Source organism: Carlito syrichta, unplaced genomic scaffold (assembly GCF_000164805.1).
Source record: "Carlito syrichta isolate Samal-C Ts95f unplaced genomic scaffold, Tarsius_syrichta-2.0.1 Scaffold315803, whole genome shotgun sequence".
NCBI classification, from domain to species: Eukaryota; Metazoa; Chordata; class Mammalia; order Primates; family Tarsiidae; genus Carlito; species Carlito syrichta.
In genome coordinates, this window is record NW_007259899.1 from 352334 (window position 1) to 366820 (window position 14487).

The following is a 14487-nucleotide window of genomic DNA, read 5'->3' on the forward strand; positions in this document are numbered from 1 at the left end:
GGCTGAGGCAGAAGGATCGCCGGAGCCCAGCAGGTTGAGGCTGCAGTGGCCGGAAGCGGCCACTGCACTCCAGTCTGGGCGACAGAGTGAGACTCCAACTCGAAAAAAAAAAAATACTTGGGCTAGGCATGGTGGTTTCCACCTGTAATCCTAGCACTTTGGGAGGCAGAGGCGAGAGGATTGCCTGGGCCCACAGGTTCGAGACCAGCCTGGGCAACATGGTGAGACCTTGTCTCTATAGTAAATCAAAAAAATTAGCTGGGCATGGTGGTGCATGCCTGTAGTTCCAGCTACTTGGAAGGCTGAGGTGGGAGGATCGCCTGAGCCCAGCAGATCCGGGCTACGGTGGGCATGAGTGGACACTGCATTCCAGCCTGGGTGACACAGACTCAAAGAATAAAAAGATAAATAAAATAAAAATACTCGGGGTGAGGGGGATCTGGGAGTGAATAGATAAAACAAAAGTGGCAGAACGTTAATAATTGTTGAAGCTGGGTTCATTAGACCAGGCTTACCGTGTATATTTGAAATTTTCCACAGTACAAAGCTAGAGAACATTTTTTAGAGTAAGTAAAATGAGTCTTTGCATACAACCGAACACTTGGTAATCTAAGGACCAGGAAGCCCAGTCAAGGCCAGAGGGGTTAGGGAGACGGCAAGGCGGGGAGGACCCTGATCTCGACCTGGGTCTGGCATGAAGGGTGAGGGAGGTGGGAAGGAAGGTGGACGAGGCACTGGGGTATCAAGAGCCTTGCCGCGCACATGCCCAGTGCATTCCCTGTGTGCTTGCTGTGGCTGATGGTGGGTGCTTGGTCCATCCCCTGGGCAACACTGCGACCCTTCGAAAAGCAAAATGTCAGCCGGCCTCGGTGGCTCAGCCTATAATCCCGCGCCTTTGGGAGGCTGAAGTGAGTGGATTGTCTGAGCCTGCGGGTTCGAGACCCGCCTGGACAACTTGGCGAGACCTCATCTCTACAATAAATCAAAAATTAGCCGGGCGTGGGAGCGCGTGCCTGTAGTTCCGGCTACTCGGAAGGCTGAGGCGGAAGGATCGCCGGAGCAAAAAAGAAGAGTCCCCACTTTGCACTTCCCTCTCCTCTTCTGGAGGCGGCAGCACAGCTCACCCGATTGTCGATTGGCAGAGAGTGCTGGTCTTTGGCTCCATCTGCTGGTGGATACTGGGAACTGAAGCTGCCCAAAGCTAGGGTCCCCCCACGCACTGGGAGTTGAGAATGATTTGAGAAAACCCTGGTCCTTCCTTCTCAGAAAAGACAAACACATGCCAATTAAACATATAAGAAGCCTTTAATTTCATCACCATAAACAATATACTCTGATTGCTCACATACAGTATAAAATATTTACTCCGCTAAATAAATAAGACGACGTTATTGCAAACGGCACTTAAACCCCCGAGAGATAAGCTCAGGCAGGGGTGCTCCTGAGTTTCTGGATGAGGTTCTCCAAGCACCGATGTACCCTGGGGGCCACGATGAACAAAGGCTTGAAGAACTCACTTTGTGCTTCTGGTCCTGCAATGGCCCCAGCCAGAGTGTTCTGAAGTTGGGGGTGGGGGAGGAGTTGGAGGGGTGGACAGGCGGAGAGGAGGGGATTGGGAGGAGGGTAGTGCCTTCCTCAGCCCAGTCTTAGAGGGGGTAGAGGAAGTAGGGGGCAGTCAAGCTGGGCCAAGAGGAAAGCGGAGGTTAGGAAAGCTGCTGAGACCTGAAGCCTCACCCTCTACCTTTCCCCTCAGCATCCCCAGCCTTAGGGAAGAGCATTTAGAGAACAGAGTCTCCAAGGTCCTGGGTGGGCCTTTTGGAGGGCTAGACCCCAGGAGGAGGGGACTCCAGCGATGCTCAGCCCAATGACCAGCCATCTCAGGGGACCTGACTGTTGGAGATCCCAACTGTACCCAACTCCTAGACCCCAACACAGAAAAGCTAGCAATGGATTCCCGTCTTCTCTGTTAAATAAATAAGTATTCAAACGTCTGTGTCCCTATGATGGCAACACAAGGACCCACAAGCCATGTCTTGGTAAGAAATGGAAGGGAGGGGGGATCAGCAGAAAGCCAGTGCTGCGGATGGAGAGGGGGTTTGGGCCCTGTGTCTCGCCCCTCAAAACTCTCCCAAGATAATGTTCATCCTTTCAAATCCTGTGGAAGAAAACTTCACACTAGAAACTCCCACACAAGAGCTACACCCATGGAATCTGCAGGAGAAGGGAGCCTGGAGACACCCTGTGGCTGAGTTTACTCAATTCCCCCAAATCCCTTCCGAGTACATCTCAACCAGGACACTAGCTGCCTGCCAACCCTGAGCCTGGGCAACCCACCTGCAGAGTCCCGCATTCCAGTGCATGGAGCTAATCAAATGCCCTGCCCTTCCGGCCTCCCTGTAGAAGTCCAGACTGAAATCCTCTTGGAAAGCTGCCACCAACCAGCCCTTGGAGACCAGGGAGAGGGGAGCCCCAGCACGCCCCTCCTCGCCACCCGCTGTGCAGCTACACACCTCATCACCACAGGGTGGCAGCAGAGAGCCACACCACTTAGGCAGCCACAGAAACTGGAGGCCAGTCCTGGTAGCCCCAGAGGGCTCACTGGATGTGGGACAGGGGAGCTGGGACCCACCGAGGCAGGTCCTCCCCTCAGTGTGTCGGAAGTATCCTACACTGAGTATTTGGCCAAGTCACTCTTGTCAAATACTACCCGTGTAGCAAAGTAAATGGCGACCAGACCCAGGCCCGCAGCAGACACCATATAGGCAGTGACAGACTGGCTGAGCTGGACGATGGAGCCCATGAACAGGGACGGGGCCACCTGGGACAGCAGGAAGGCACTATCCAGGATGGCAAGGTCCAGGCAGATGCCCCGGCCCGGAACGACCCTGGCCTCAGTGGGCTCCCCCACCACCACGCGCATGGAGACGTCACAGGCAGAGGTCCCGCAGAGGGCAGGCGGAGCTGGGAGCAGGCCGCTGCCTCCAGCACCCATGTGTCCGTTGGGGAAGGGAGCTCCAGACTTAGGGGCTGGCAGGAAGCTGGTCGTCAGGTTGTCCTCACTGCCACCACCGCCAGTGTCCCCTCGGTATTTGGGCAGGAACACCTGAAGGGGAGGGGTGGAGGAGACAAGGACAGGTGTGTACCCAGGTACTGGGATCCCTCAGTGATGAGAACAGACTCTCACCTTCATCCCAGGGGCTGGGAGAAACCAGTCAACAGGCCTTAATGAAAATCAGGAGGTCAGAAAACAGAGCCTCTATGTGGTCTGCGTCTAATCAGGACTTTCCTCAGGTGTGGGAGAAGGGTAATGAATGGGGTGGGGAGGGGACAGGTGTTAAACCGGAAGCCTAGATCTTCTCTAGCCTCTCCTGGTACAGCTAAGCAGCACACAAGCTCAGCGCTGCAGATTAGGAAAGAACAGTGCCCCAAGGTAGAGACAGACACAGGAGGGGTGAAGATAGGTGGGAAGAGAGATGTAAAAGAGAGGGTTGAGGCCAGGTGCACATCCTCCTGTAATCCTAGCACTTTGGGAGGCTGAGGAAGGAGGGTGGCTGAGGCCAGGAATTTAAGTTCAGCCTGGAAAACAAAGCAAGACCCCATCTCTAGCAAAAAATTTCAGAAATTAGCTGAGTGTGGTGGCTCCCACCTGTAGCCCCACTATTGGGGAGGCTGTGGTGAGAGGATCACTTGAGACTAGGAGTTCAAGGTTACAGTAAGCTATGATAGCGCCACTGCATTCTAGCCTGGGTGACAGAGTGAGACACTGTCTCAACAAAAATAAAAGAGGACTGAAATCTAAAGGCAGGGCCCCTGATGGCCTAAAACCCCACACCTGATGGCTCTCCCAACCCTCTTCCTTCCTGCCCGCCCGGCACTTCACCCTCCAGAAAGCCTCGTCACCTTGCATAGCAGAAGCTCTGCCCTCTGGGCTCCCAGGCCTTGGCTGGAGCTGCTGCCCTGCTGTGAGGTCCCTAGCCGCAGTCTCAGGGCAGGAGAATGCAGCAGACTCCAAGCAGGAGGAAGAGCCGTTCTGCCATCTCCCCCAGCCCCAGCTGTGCCAAGGTTGAAGCCCTTCTCACCTCCTTCTCACTGTCTGCCTTAGATCAGAGTGACTGTGTCTGGATCCCTTACCCCGTGCCCTGCCCTCAATGGCCCAGATGGAGCCTCCTACTTAAGGACAAGGCCAGGTCTTATCCAACACTGCCTCTCTCTTGCCAGGCAGTGTCTGACATGGAAGAGCTTGGTGGGCTGCACCTGAGAGCTGGGAGCCATGGCAGAGCTCAAACCCAACACCAGGGAAGCCTACGGCCCATCACGCAGCTCAACAAGTGGGCAAAGGACTAGGCAGACGGCATACAGGGCCAAGTCTGCCTTCAGCTGCTGTAAGAAATGAGCCATCAGGCCAGGCTCCGTGGCTCAGCCTGTAATCCCAGCACTTCGGGAGGCTGAGACAAGTGGATTGCCTGAGCCCACGGGTTCGAAACCAGTCCAGGCATCTTGGTGAGACCTTGTCTCTGCAATTAAAAAAAAAAATTAGCCGGGCATGGTAGCGTGCACCTACAGTTCTGGCTACTTGGAAGGCTAAGGTGGAAGGATCGCTGGAGGCCAGCAGGTCAACGCTGGGGTGGCCGTGAGCATACCACTGCACTCTAGCCTGGGTGATGGAGTGAGACTCCAACACAAAAATAAAATAAAATAAATGAAATGGACCTTCAGCGGGGCATGGTGGCTCACATTTGTCATCCCAGGCTGAAGCAAGAGGATTGCCTGAGCCCAGGGGTTTGAGACCAGCCTGGGCAACTTGATGAGATCTCGGTTCTACAACAAATCAAGAAAAATCAGCCGGGTGTGGTGGTGCATGCCTGTCATTTCAGTTCCTTGGAAGGCTGAAGCAGAAAGATCGCTTGAGCCCCAGTAGGTCGAGGCTGCAGTGGTCATGAGCATGCCACTGCACTCCAGCCTGGGCAACAGAATGAGTATCTGACTCAAAACAAAAAAGAAAAGAAAAAGAAAAAAACGGGCGTCCCAGGACCTCTCCCTCCCTGCTACCCCAGAAAAGACCAGTGAGGCTAGAGCCGGAAAGGCAGTCATGCCCCTCCACATGGAGAAGAGGACCAGCCCCTGCACACTCCCTGACACAGCAGCATGTGCTCGCACCCAGCCTGACACCAGCCCCACGCTCCAAGCCCGGGGCAGCAGAAGAATAGAGGCTGAAGGTTATCAGCAGGTCGATGGGGGTCTCAGGGACCAGGCTCCCACTCGACCCCTCCTGGCTTGCAGCTGCTAACTCAGCTCCCTAGCCTCCCAGCTCCGCATTTATCTACTGCCCCACTCAGGTCCTGCAAGGGCAGGGGAGGTCTTTCCCATAGTCTGGAAGCTCTAGGTGGCACAACTGCATCTCCTTCTCCTTTGGGACACTCCAACTCCATGCCCCTCACGACAGTGTTCTGTTCCCAGAGTTGTAGCCCAGTGAGGCCAGTGGAGGCGACAAGGGTAGCCCCACTGCCTGGGTCTGAGGCTTCCCGCATAAGGGGGCCCCTGGAGGGGCTGGTTAAGGGGGAGTCAAACAGGAAGGAAGCCCCCTCAACTTACACAGTGCCCAGGTGAGCGGTGTCGGGTGCCAGGTGTCAGGCTCAGATATCCGCCCTGGGGGCGGGGTAAAGCGGGGAGGCAAAGGCAAAGTAGGGAGGCAGGGAAAGAAAAGAGAATTAGAAAAGGAAGATAAACCAGAAAGAGGAGGCAGGAAGGAGCCGCCCCCATTTTGGAGACAAAAGCAAGGCACAGGTGAGTCACACTGCCTCTCCCTGAAAAAAAGAGAGGCATCGCTGAGGCCGCACTGTTCCTACTCGTGGTCCTCTGTTCCAGCCCTCTGCCTCTTTCTAGAACAACCAGCCTAGGTTGAAGGCTTCCAGGACTTCCCCTAGTCTGACTCTTCAGGATTCCACTGAAGGGTTTTGCATTTCCTGCAATCGTCCATACAATTGCCTCACAGCCCCGACCCCAGGAAGTCATTCCCAGAATCTAATCTGTACTCCTTCGGCCCAAGTCTCTGGCCCTGGGGCTAGGATGGGCTTCCTCTCCATAAAAGAAAGCCTTCTCCAAGGTCCCATAAAAGAAAGGCTTCTCCAAGGTCCCATAAAAGAAAGCCTTCTCCAAGGTCCCCTGCTTGGCATCAGGTTCGCAACTAGGCAGCCTCCCCAAGCACCATCCCCTCCCGGCACCACCCCAGCCCCTGAGTACCTGCTTCTCGCGGTGGTAGAGGGAGGCCAGCGTGTAGGGCAGGATCTGCAGGGCTGAGAAGGTGAACCCAGTGAGGGCGGCTGAGGCCGTCACCACGGCCACGCTATGGGACAGGCATGTGGCACCAGCGGCCACCGGAAAAGCTGCCACACTAGCCAGATAGACTGCCCGGGTGCCAAACCGCTGCACCAGCCTGTCCATGACCAGAGAGAAGACCAGGGAGATGGCACACTGCAGGAACAGGCCCAGGCTGCCCATCCGAATGCCTGGAGAGGGAGATGGGGGAAAGAGGCTGTCACACAGGGTTGGTGGGGAAGGGCATGGTACTGTCTGGGGGCAGCTTGGAACGAGCAGCCACGGGCACCTGCTGCACAAGATCTGTGAACCAGACCTGCTCCCCGCCCCCTCCCTGTTCTATCTGTAGCAAGGGGAGACTGGGTTCTTCCACTGACCCTCAGAGAACGTGGCCAAAGCCACTAGCTAAGAGCAGAAGAAGATGGTCTAAGCATTTGCTGGCGGCCTCAGTTTGGGGGACAGGACTATGAGAGGGAACACAGAGATCGTTCTGCATAGGCTTCTAGACACTTCCAGAACCTCTCAGCTGGAAGGCGCTGGTGAGATTATTTAGAACGCCATTGGGGAGCAGAGGGCACACTGCAGCTGGAGCCAGAGGGACCTGAAATCCAGCCTTGACTTTTCCACTCCCTCTGGACCCTGAGTAAACTCAGTCTTTCCTTCTGTCACGGGGAGACAATGACTTGGATTAAACCCTGAGAGCAGCCCGACTTCCTCCTGAGCGGCAGGCGGAGCTGCCTGTGAGGAACCACATAGGATGTCCAGCCACCAGCCCCGGTGGCTCTGGAGGGCAGCTCCCACAACAGTGTCCTCTGGAGGGCAGCTCCCACAACAGCCTTCCCCTCGTGGCTGGGGCCTTACCTTCATCATAGTGTCTCCGGGCCTCAGTACCTGGCTCAGCTCTCGGCACACCCTGGTACAGCCCCTCACCCACGAAATCCGTGTAAAACAGTGTGAATGTCATGAGTGCCATCCAGCTGCACAGTTCGGCCACAAAGAGCCGGCGCAGGGTACGAGGCATGCGACAGCAGAGCTGATGCAGCCGGGGAAGTAGGGCACCCAGGTTCCGGAAAGCCAGGCGGGCCCGACACGGGCAGCAGCAGGGCGGCCCGGAGGGGGCCGACAGTCCTTCCACGGGCTCCGGTGGACCCAGCGCTGCCTCTTCGGCCACTAACAGCGTGGCTGCCATGCAGGTGAGGAAGATGAGAGTGAGCAGGCCGAAGAGGCACTCCTCCTGGGTGCCCAGGTAGGGGGCCAGGGCACTGGCGTCCCAGTCAATGGCGGGAAGGAGGTAGCCCAGGCAGCCCCCAAGGCTGATCATGAAGGCATAGACGGAGTAGGCCTGGCGACAATGGTCCGGGTCCCGGAAGAGGTCGGAGAGCAGGGCCTCCAGTGGAGTGAAGCAAACCTGGCCACAGAAGTCCAGCAGCCCCACGCCCAGGATCAGCAGTGCCAACTCCAGGGGCCTGGGATCCGGGCACAGCAGCCCCGCCAGCCAGCCCGCCCTCGGGATGAGAAAGAGGCTCAGCAGGATGCCCAGGGACAGGGCCCAGATGAAGGGCCGCCGGCGGCCATAGCGCCCACGCCAGTGGTCACTGGCTGAGCCTAGGAGCGGGACGGAGACCAGACCCAGCACTGGGCCGATGCCTACAAGAAAGGTAAGCAGTATGAGTCAACGCCTTGGACAACTGAGTGGTGGGAGGGGGAAGGGGAACCAAGCTCCGTCGTAAGAAGGACAGAAACAACATTATGTCAAGGGCAAACTCTGTACCAGCCACTGTGCTAAGTCCCTCTAATTTATTCCCCACAATATATGTATTACAAATGCCCACATTTTCACGTGGAGAAACTGAGGCGTGAAGCAACTGAAAAGTGATACTTAGGCAATGGCACAGAGCTAGGCAATGTAAGACACAGGGTTTCAATGGACAGTCTGACTCCAGAGTCCGCAAGCCTGACAGGGTCCCCTCTTCCTGGGGAGGGAACTGTCACACAATGGTGACCACTTGGCTTCTGTGGCTTTTGCAAAAGTCATCTGCCAAGTCAGGAGCCCACCCTATCCAGGGGCAAGAGTGAGACCTTGCTGGAAGACCTGATCCAGTCTCAACTCTACTGATCAGCAGCTGTGCAAGCCTTGGCTGAGGCTCACCTAACCTCTCATAAGCCTTCGTTTTCTTCTATGCAAAATGGATCACCTCAAAGAGTGGTTATAAGGATTAAATGAGATAATAGAGATACAAAAGGGCAAGACGGGTGGCTCATGCCTGTAATCCCAGCACTTGGGCGGGGCGTGGTGGCTCACGCCTGTAATCCCAGCACTTGGGAGGCTGAGGCGGGAAGACTGCTTGAAGCTCAGGAATTCGAGACCAGCCTGGGCAACACAACGAGACCCTGGCTCTACAAAAAATTTTAAAATTAGCCAGATGTGGTCACTCATGCTTGTAGTCCCAGCTATTTGGGGGGCAGAAGATTGCCTGAGCCCAGAAGGCTGAAGCTGTGGTAGGCTGTGATCATGCCACTGCACTCCAGCCTGGGTGACAGAGTGAGACCTCAACTCAAAAAGTAAAATTAGAAAGGGCTAGACAAAGCTTGGGAGTAACTTCCCCAGTGTCTCCTAGGAGGCACCGTGCATTGCACAAGGCCAGGGATTAGAAGGTGATTAGGACATGTCCCTCCACTCTCTTCTTGCTCTTAGTGTGTGCCCCTCAGCCCAGGGCCATCTCTCTGCCCAGAGCTACCCACCCACCAGACACGTGAACGGCAGGAACCCCACCTCCCTCTGAGCAGCTCCCTGGGCACTCTTGCCCTATATCCGAGGTGGCACATATTGGGAACAGGAAGGAAGGAGGATGTAGTGACTCACCCAGCACCATGGTCATGAACTTCTCTTCTACCCCCACTTCCAGCAGCAGGGGTGGCACGTAGGTGATGCCTGCGGCCAGGCACACCTCCAGGCCAAAGGTTAACAGGTTAACCAGCAGGAGCTGGGTTTTCCGGTGCCGCAGCAGGCGGCTCACCCACAGCCTCTGGAACATGGTGGGCCGGGCAGGTAGGGCTCCGGAGCCTTTCAAGCGCTCCTGAACTGCTTCCTCCCAGCTCTACTCCAGAAGCCGCAGACCCTCCTTGCTGCTGCTGACTGCCTAGGACTCAGCCCGGTGCCCATCGCGGCCAGTTCTCTGGTGCCCGGCCAGCTTCTCAGCCCATGCTCAACACCTGCTGCCGTGGGGCGTCTCAGCGGCAACACAGCTCCTCACTCAGATCCTAAAAGGGCGGGACAGTCACAAGCACACGAACTGTTGAGTCTTGGGGGTCAGTCTCCAGGATTTGCCTGACACTCTCTGGATCCTGTTCTTTCACAGGCCAGCGATTGGCCCTGTCACCTAGGTGCCACCCTCTGCCGCCCAGTCAGGAAATACATGTTAATATTAGCCTAAGGCTGACATAATTAATAAGGTAAATATGATTTTTAAACCTCAGCATACTACAGAGCCAAACAGGTATTGGTTATTCTGTTTTGAAATAACTTTGCAATTGCCCTTGTCTGATAGTATAAGAAAAAAATAAAACAAAAAATCAAACCAACTGAATTTCTAGTTGCCCAGGCCCGGCAGTCAAGGTGCCCCTGGAGACCCTCTGCCAGGCCTGGTTTGTTTGCTTTTCTCTAACTCCCAAAGCCGGGCTGTTCAATCCCTCTTTGTTAAGAGTAACACTTCCTATTCCGCACTGCCTGGCTGTGAGCCATGGTGCACCATAATCCCTACCCCCAAAGATGAGGATGAAGGGGAAGAGTGGAGAGGCTGTGTGCTGTTGGGTTGTTTTAACCTGTCTCTGAAGCCACTTAATGAGAGCTCCCTTGGATGAACCTAGGCCAGAAAACTTCCTTGAGTTTCTCCCGAGTTCAATGTTCATGGGGAAGAAATGGTCCCACATATGGCTGCCCAACTGGCATGGGACAGTGGGGCCGCTCCCAGATCCCAGCCTCACAGGGGCATGCAACCACACTACCTGGCAGCACCTATGATGACGCCAGTGACCCTCGAGCTGGCAGGATGCCATACCACTTCCTGGGTAGCCCTTCTCTGTTCCCTAAATGGCTCCATCTCAGCAGAGAAGTCTCCACACCCCTTCCTGCTAGTCCCGCCTCCTCCGCTGCTGCTCCAATCCCATTGGGTGCGTGTCTACCCTGCCCCCTCCCGTTCCCCAAGCAGGGGGCCACCACAGGTTGCTTCCTGACAAAGCACCCACCACAGTCTCCTCCGCTGAGAAGTTATCCTGAAAGAGGGGAAATCAAGTCAGTCATCAAGAGGATGAGGACCTTGGTGAGAAAAGGCAAAAGGTCCCTGCCCTGTCATCCACCCCAAAACAGAGGCAGGGGACTGAACTTCCCAGCATTCCTGGCTGCAGCGCCTTCCCTCTCCTCCCTGATTCAATCCCATGAATGCTATTGAAGGGCAGCTACTTCAGTGCAAGGACCACATGGGCTGAGGGCCTGGCTCTCGTCTCCCCACAAGAGCACCCCCAGCCCCTACTCATTCCCTCTGCCAACCTTAGCCTCTTATAATAAAAGGCATTTCAGCGGCCTTTATCTTTTCAAATAACACCAAACCCCATGGGGCCTTGTGTGTTACAAAACATGCTGTAGGTGCTCTCTGAGTTGTGCCATAGAGAAGTCAGACGGCCATCAGTCCTGGGTAAGGTCTGTCTGCACCAAAACTGCCTTACGGGACTTTGCAGCTGGTAGACCAGGAAGGAAGGAACTTGAGATAAAGCTGGACAACCAGCAGCCTCCTCCCCAAAGCCCTGCACAGACTCACATTTTGGGACAGGTACAGGGCCTCTTAAGGCCATGGCATGGGGAGGAGTGTGAAATACTGACCCACACAGTCCCAGAGGGAGGTGAAGGGGTGAGACATCAGTCTTAGTTGAGTTGTTGTGGGTTCAACTCAAGCCCTTCCCCATGTCTGCATTTCCACAATTTGTACAGCGCCCCCAGAAAGAAAGCCAGAGACTACAAAGACACTGGGGTAGTGCTATCCAGCCTGGAGGGAGAGGTTCTGGGTCCAAAGGCTTCCAGCCCATTCCGCTCCCCACCCTTGGTCTGGAAGATTCCTGGACACTCACCTGCTCTGGGTTTTCAAGGGAGCAGGCCCTCCCTGAGCAAACAGAGACTTTGTCATACTCAGCCTCACCCACAACCTGCCCCCATACTCCAAGGCCTGGTTGCTCCCCGCTGTTTAAAATAAATTGCAGCTCTCCAGCAACCATTAATCACCCCATCTTCCTTCCCCCTCCCTTAACCCAGTCCCCAGTCCTCCCTGGACTGAGAAGGATCCTTCTTAGCCCACAAAGGAATAAGACAAGAAAGGGTGAGGACAAGAATGGTCCTCCACCCTCCTACAGCTCTGAGAGTTCACTAGGAGCCTCCCTCTTCCCCCTCTCTCTGCCCCCCAGAGGTTCTTTACCTGGAAACTGGGGGCTGGGCCAGGTAAGGAATTCATTGGAAGGAGTTGGCTAGAAGTGGGCAGGCTCCAAGTCCGTGGGACACCCTTCTGTTCTTAGGTTGCAGAGCCCGTCCTCCCTCTTCTGATTTCTACTCTACCCAGGGGTTCCAGGGCATTCTTGCCACCCCCCAGACTTCACTCTTCCAGCCTAGAAGTGCCTGGGGAATTCCAAGCCCGTAGGTATACTCTCCCTCCGAAAGCCCCCTTTCTTATCCTTCCCAGTGCCCCAGTCCCCCGTTCATTGCATTCTAGAGTCCTGAGGGTGAGGAAACTACAGAGGCCTCCTGAGCACTAACTCTAGTCTCCAACCATCCCCTCTTCCCTGGGGCACACATGGGAAAGCCCAGGCTCCCCAGTTCCCAGGTTCAGGGAAGTCAGTACCACCCCTGTCAGCTGCCCCAGGGCACCTTCTCACCAAAGCTTGCAAGTGACAGATCAGTGTTGCGCCTGCCCTCCCCTCTGCCTCTCCTTCCCCATCAATTTCTTTGTCCTCTAGAGCAGAGATACAGGCAGGGGGACAGGGCCTAATTCTTCCTGTGCCCTCCAGTCTTGGCAACGCTTCTGATGCAAATCCTCCTGCCTCACTGCTTCTGACACACTCTGTCTGGCAAACAGAAGATCAACCAGAGCCAGCCAGTGCTCACCTGGTGAGGAGGGGGCAGGAAGAGGAGGGAAGTAGAGGGGGTGACCACTGAACAGCAGCCTTCTAGGACAAGTCCCTCTCGAGTTCCAAACATCTCCCCTCCTCTCCGGCCCCAATGGCTGGATAGCGAGAAAGCTGGAGGAAACCCAAGACCTCTGGGAAGCTGGGTGGAGCTCCACCCCAGGCCATCCTTTCTTCCCAAGGGGAACAGAACCAAATCCCAGACAGGCCAGGGGCCCTGGGCAAGGTCAGCGATGCTGGGCTCCAACTGCCCAGCTCTAGGTACCAGGAGACCTCTCCACCCCGCCCCAGCAAGAAGAGGAACCTGGAGAATGAACAGCTTAGCTGAGTCTAAGAGAGGGTGAAGACGTCAATCCTCCTCCTCCAGGTGCTCCCCACACACCAAGGAAACTCCAGGTCCAACCCCAGAGGGGGCAGCGCCCATGGGCTCAGAGACCTTCCTGGACTGGAAGTGGAATGCCCTCACTTCAGACTGGACCTTGAGCAGGGAGTGTGGGGAAACGAAACTGAGCAACAGGAACAAACTTGGCCTGAACTTTATCCAAAATTCAAAAGAGAGAGTGGAGGAGGCGGAGGAAAGGCGACCCGAGCCCACTCCCTGGTAGCTCCCAAGGGAAGGGAGGGTCAGAGGGGGACGTATAAAGAGGCTTTTGAGGGCTTTCAAAGGGGCTCCTGCCACCCCGCACGGCTGAGGTGGAGCTGGGGGGCAGAGTCCCTCTGCTGACAGACAGGGGCCAGAGGGAACCCGGGCTGGGGCAGCCCCCGCCCTGGGCCAGTGTCAGACAGCAATTCTATGGCCTCTTTATGCAGCCAGCGTCCCCACACCCCACCCAGGCACATCAAACGGCCGCAGCCTCCACCCTGACCCCGCTGGGCTCGGCGACCCCGCGTCCTCCCTGCACACTCACAAAGGCCCACTGCTTTCTCACACGCTCCTCCTCGGAAAGCAGCGCCTCTAGCCTTCAAGCCACCCGCCAGCAGAAGGGGAAACCAGGACCAGGAGAGGCTCAGCATGAGGAATAATGACTCAGCCCCAAGGAAGGGGGTGGGGCCACCCCAGGCCAACCTTCCAGACACACACCCCAAGGAGGCTGGCCTGCCCCAGGCCAGTGAGATGGCAGGGAAGGGGGGACCGCAGCACCCCACTCCCCGCTGAGCTCTCCAGGGCCCTCTAGGTTGGGCACAGGGGAGTGCAGCTCTCGCGTCTGGGGAGTCACCAGTCCAGCATCCCTGTCACCTAGCCCCTCTTGCCCCAGTCCCGGGGACCAATACTGTCAGCCTGACCTAATGCAACCTGGCATACTGCACTCCCAAAATGAGCTCTGCCCTCCTGGCAGTTCCATAGGGAGCTTTGAGAACACCCCAGAAAGAGACCTGAAAATGAGCCTTCTTGTGAGGCAATGTGCCCCCCCCTTACGGATCCCATGTTAGGGAGGGGCTGCTGGGGAGGCAGAACACAGTATTAGACTACACGGCTTTGGTGCCTTCCAACCCACTCAGTCTTTGCTTCTCTGGGCCCAAATATCTCCAAAGCAACGAGGGTCACTGCTTTCCCCAGTCACACCCTAGAGAAATGCAACAGTGATTTACAGAAATAGCTGAGGCGCATGACCTCACAGGGCTCCCCAACACCTGAGGATCAGAATGGACTCTCTCCACCTCAAGGGAATCGTAAGAAAAAAAAGGCCGCAGTGGGAAGGGAGACCCCAGCCCCGCCCCAGACTTGCTCCCCAACTCCTGCCTCCCCCAGGGCCCGGAGGCCAGGGATTTAGAGTTCGCCCTGCTGAGCTGCCTTTTCTTCGCTTGGACTGGAAGCCTTCTGCTTAGCAGCTTGTCAGAGAGAGTGAGGGGGCTGCAGGCCGGGACACAAAGGGGGATTAGGGAGAAACCTCTCGGCCTGCAGAGTAATCCATCAAACTCTCTCCTGGCTGCCAGCGCTGGCCCCTTCCCACTCAATTCCCCTCCAGCTGCTGCTGGCCCCCCACCCCCCCCCCCCCGCCCCCCCCC

General features: G+C 56.3%; 2 protein-coding genes across 2 annotated transcripts in view; both read right to left on the reverse strand.

Moving 5' to 3' along the window:
* The window catches only part of ELK4 (ELK4, ETS transcription factor), a 46632-nt gene extending 37054 nt beyond the window's left edge, over positions 1-9578 (reverse strand). The window contains exons 1-2 of the mRNA XM_021706587.1: positions 9529-9578; positions 9179-9299 (exon numbers count right to left, since the gene is read on the reverse strand). The gene's annotated coding sequence lies outside the window, so the exon portion shown is untranslated. The remainder of the gene's footprint in view (positions 1-9178; positions 9300-9528) is intronic.
* Positions 2317-9578, reverse strand: SLC45A3 (solute carrier family 45 member 3). Its single transcript, XM_008073280.1, has 4 exons — positions 9179-9578; positions 7177-7962; positions 6241-6506; positions 2317-3103 (listed from the first exon to the last, which is right to left on the reverse strand). The coding sequence occupies exons 1-4, from the start codon at positions 9348-9350 to the stop codon at positions 2666-2668; spliced, it is 1662 nt and encodes a 553-aa protein (XP_008071471.1). The 5' UTR covers positions 9351-9578; the 3' UTR covers positions 2317-2665.
* Positions 9579-14487: the final 4909 nt, after the last annotated feature.

What these genes read in the sequence shown, in the direction of transcription:
- SLC45A3 (XM_008073280.1), bottom strand. Translation starts at nt 9,350, where the DNA reads ATGTTCCAGAGGCTGTGGGTGAGCCGCCTGCTGCGGCACCGGAAAACC. An exon ending in GTTCATGACCATGGTGCTGG is followed by an intron (nt 7,963 to 9,178) that starts GTGAGTCACTAC and finishes CCTTTCTTGTAG; the next exon opens with GCATCGGCCCAGTGCTGGGT. An exon ending in TCTACCACCGCGAGAAGCAG is followed by an intron (nt 3,104 to 6,240) that starts GTACTCAGGGGC and finishes CCTCCCCTTCAG; the next exon opens with GTGTTCCTGCCCAAATACCG.